Source organism: Apium graveolens, chromosome 6 (assembly GCF_009905375.1).
Source record: "Apium graveolens cultivar Ventura chromosome 6, ASM990537v1, whole genome shotgun sequence".
Taxonomy (NCBI): domain Eukaryota; kingdom Viridiplantae; phylum Streptophyta; class Magnoliopsida; order Apiales; family Apiaceae; genus Apium; species Apium graveolens.
In genome coordinates, this window is record NC_133652.1 from 218,398,848 (window position 1) to 218,402,787 (window position 3,940).

The window sequence follows — 3,940 nt, forward strand, 5'->3', positions numbered from 1 at the left end:
TACAAATTGTACTGGTTTGGATAATTATCCCGAAAATCGATAACGTTTGGATCAGTTTTTATAAATAAATGTACCTTTTTATATCCGGAATGATCCAACGGGATACTAATTTTCCGTAATTATAAATAGCCTTTTCCCGTATTTTATTTCGTATCAAAATCATTTGCAGATAGTAATTATAAAATTTTCCAGAGAAAAAAACCCTAATTACATAAACTGTTCTAAGAATCAAACCGAAAAACGAAGGCGTTACCGATCTCTGTTTTCAAAGCTTGAGTACTTAATCCAAAGGTTTTGAAGTGTTGTACCAGATTCTGAGCCTCGTTTTACTGCAAAAATCAAGGGTATTTTTCTATATTTTTATTTATTTTCGTATTAATTTTATTGAAAATATGAATTTTTGTTCGGATGATTGTTTGTATGATTTGATGATTGCATGTTGTAGAGCTTGTTTTCCTGATGATTTTGATATATTATACGTCTGATTTGGAGTTCAATAACATGTTAAAATTTGAGTTTGATTTTCGAATTTTAAAATTAGGGTTTATAACCCGTATGAATGTTCTTAATTGAAATTTGGGGGTTTCTTATTTTGGAATAGATTGATGTTGTGGTATAGTGGGTTGTGTTCTCTGTGAAATTTGCAATCCAGTCGTACAAGTTTCATGAATCAACGAGGTCCATAGAGAAGGGAGTTGTGATTTTAAAGTTACGTCGAGTTCGCCAGAAACCGGCGAACTTCCCGGCCATTTTCCGGCCAACTCAGGGATTGTTAGGATGAATTGATTGCATGATTGTGTTCCTAGTGTTGTGTAGATGTGATCTGGAGGTGGTGGTGGCCTGAGCATCCCTGGATCGTGTTCTCCGGCGAGACAGGGTGTTTTCCGGCGACCCCCCTGGAAAATTACAGTTTGGTACCTGAACTTTTGGGGAAGATGCAGTTTGGTCCCTGAAGTTTCCAGAGTTTGCAAATTTAGGATTCCTGTTTACAAATTATTTAAAAATCATATTTCCTATTTATTTTTATTATAAAAATTTGTTTTTAATTTCTGAAAATTCCAAAAATTATTATTTTAATTCCGAAAATTATTTTTAATTCAAAATTAAATCTAAATTAATTAGTTAATTAATTTCAGTTAATTTTTAATTGACTAATTGGTCAATTAATTTGAAAATTAATTGATTAATTGATTTAATTAATTATTAATTGATTTTAATTAATTATTTAATTAGATTTAATTATTTAAAAATGATTTAAAAATTCCGAAAAATAGTTTCGAGCTTTAAAATATTATTCTAAATTATTTCCAAGGCTCGATAATTATTATAAAATTATTTCGGAGCCAGAATTGGCCAACCGAACTCTGTTTATTACCCCAAAATTGATCCAACGACCCGTTTTAATTCCGAAAAATGTTTTAAAAATCATTTTAAATACCTGAAAGCCTGTTTATGACCCGAGACTTATTTATAAATGATATATCATTGATTATGTGTCGTGTTATGTGTTATATGTGACTTGTGGTTGACTATCGGTCTGTATATTCGATGTTTACTGGTTTATTGCGTAACTTTCAATCCGATAATCGGATTTGGGTGAAACGAAGGGTAGATAGAAGTATGTGTTGAATATAATCCTATGAGTTAAATATTTATAGATGTTTATGATATGTGAGCAGAAGAAGCAAGACGTAGGAAAGGGAAACAGGTAGTTGAGGAGTGAGATGATTGTGATTGGAAGCGAGTGCAGTGTAGTATGCTAATACCAGGCAAGTGTTCTGAACTTTCTCGAGATATTGTCGTGACTGATATTCCTGTTTTATATTGCAAGTGCTTTGAAGCACTGAACTCTAACCATGAATCCAGCTATTGATCTTGAGACGTAAACCTGATTCTTTCTAGACCATTGATTGTTGTATACCCAGATATGAACCACAGATATACGGTACTACTCCACAAATACATACAAACTAAATACCATATACTGAATCGAGTTACCTACATACTCAAACCATTGTATTTTATGCTTTGAAAGACCAAATCCTTGAAACCCTGAAACATTGATTCATTGTTATCCAATTCTTCCAGATTAAAACCATTTCATTATGGAACGTCAAATGTTGTTAATGATTCTGGTTATTGTTTATTATTGCTTATTCTGTTATTATGTTAGAATTGGATTGTTTTTATAAAATTCTGGACCAGATTCGTTGTCAGACCATATAATGGTCAAGTTAGGCCAATGTGTGCCTTGGATCCAGTAGCTAGAGCAGTGCTGTGTGCTTTGCTCGGGGTTAGTGCGTGACTGATCAGCAGCCTAACCTTGGTTTTTTTAACATGAAAATATAATATCCAGTTCTAAATCATTATCCATTTTTCACTTGATATCATAACCATGTTCACCTGATGATCATTATTCTCAGTTTTGTCATTGTGACTTGCTGAGCTAGTTAGCTCATTTGTGCGATATTATTTCTGTTCTTTTCCAGTTAAGAAGAAACCGGTTGGTACCGAGGATCCCCAGTCCAACGCGAGAGCTAGGGGTTCAGGTTGATTGAGCTGATCTAGTAGGCTTCTTATGGGTTAATTTGAGTTTGTAAAAGTTTGTAATAATGTCTAGTACTCAGTTTTGAGTTGGAATATTTGGGATTTGAACATTTTGTAATATAATAGAGTGTTTGGCTTGTGTGCATACTTTAACCTGTTGCGGTCCGTGGTGGTTGGTAAGTAGGGTCACTGCATATTATTATTATCTTTATTATTGTTATAAGCAGGTTTTAAATAAGGTTTAAGGAAGGAAGCTGATTTACAGGAAAGAAGATTGAGGCTAATACAAAAGAAGATATGCATGGAAAGAGTTAGAGGACTTAAATAATTGTATAAGATATCTGATTGATATATTTTAGGAGACAGAATTATATTCCATATCAATTAGAAGTTACCTTGTAACTGTGTACTATATAAACACAAATATATGTTTACACTATATGTTATCATTATTGAGAAGATCATACGTTGTAACCTAGCAGCTCTCGTGATATTTGTTCATCACTGAGAGAGAACAGTTCCATTGTAACAGAGTTTATTATATCGAATATATATGTTTACTGTTACTTGTGTTCGTAATCGATTTGATTGTATTCTACACTATATTCAACCCCCTTCTTCAGTGTTGTGTGACCTAACACTTCCCGTTGCTAAAAATGGTCTACCAAGAAGTAAAGGAATTTCTGATTCCTCTTCTATATCAAGCACAATGAAATCAGCGGGAAAGATGAATGTATCCACTTTTACAATAACATCTTCAACAATACCTCTTGGATATGCCAAAGACCTATCTGCCAATTGCAATATCACCGACGTAGGCTTCACTTCACCAACTCCCAACTTTGTAAAAATTGAAAGTGGCATCAAATTCACACTAGCCCCCAAATCATATAAAGCTTTTCCAAAGCATTGCATTCCAATAGTACACGGGATAGTGAAACTTCCCGGATCTTTAAGTTTTGGAGGGAGTTTTTTCTGTAAAATTGCACTACACTCCTCGGTTAAAGCCACAGTTACAAATTCTTCCAATCTTCTCTTCCTTGACAGAATGTCCTTCATGAACTTGACATAACTTGGCATTTGCTCCAATGCTTCAGCAAATGGGATGTTAATTGACAATTTCTTAAAAACATCCAGAAATTTCTAAAATTGCTTGTCTTGCTTTTGCTTTTGTAAACGTTGAGGGAATGGAGGAGGATGATACAATGATTTTTTTGGTGATGATGCAACAATTTGAGGATTTGAGATTGCATTAGGTTTTTTATTCACCTCCTTAGGATCTTCATTAGACCTAGTTTCTTTAGTTACCCCATCATCAACTTTTTTCGTATTTCCTTCAATTTCTTTTCCACACCTCAACGTGATTGCCTTGCAATGCTCCCTTTTATTATTT

The 3,940-nt window shown here is 33.6% G+C and overlaps 1 protein-coding gene across 1 annotated transcript; it reads right to left on the minus strand.

Moving 5' to 3' along the window:
* Positions 1-1,994: 1,994 nt before the first annotated feature.
* Positions 1,995-3,627, minus strand: LOC141665743 (uncharacterized). Its single transcript, XM_074471725.1, has 2 exons — positions 3,182-3,627; positions 1,995-1,998 (listed from the first exon to the last, which is right to left on the minus strand). The coding sequence occupies exons 1-2, from the start codon at positions 3,625-3,627 to the stop codon at positions 1,995-1,997; spliced, it is 450 nt and encodes a 149-aa protein (XP_074327826.1).
* Between the last annotated feature and the right edge of the window lie 313 nt (positions 3,628-3,940).

Excerpts from the sequence above, each read along its gene's own strand:
- LOC141665743 (XM_074471725.1), bottom strand. The coding sequence starts at position 3,627 with ATGCCAAGTTATGTCAAGTTCATGAAGGACATTCTGTCAAGGAAGAGA.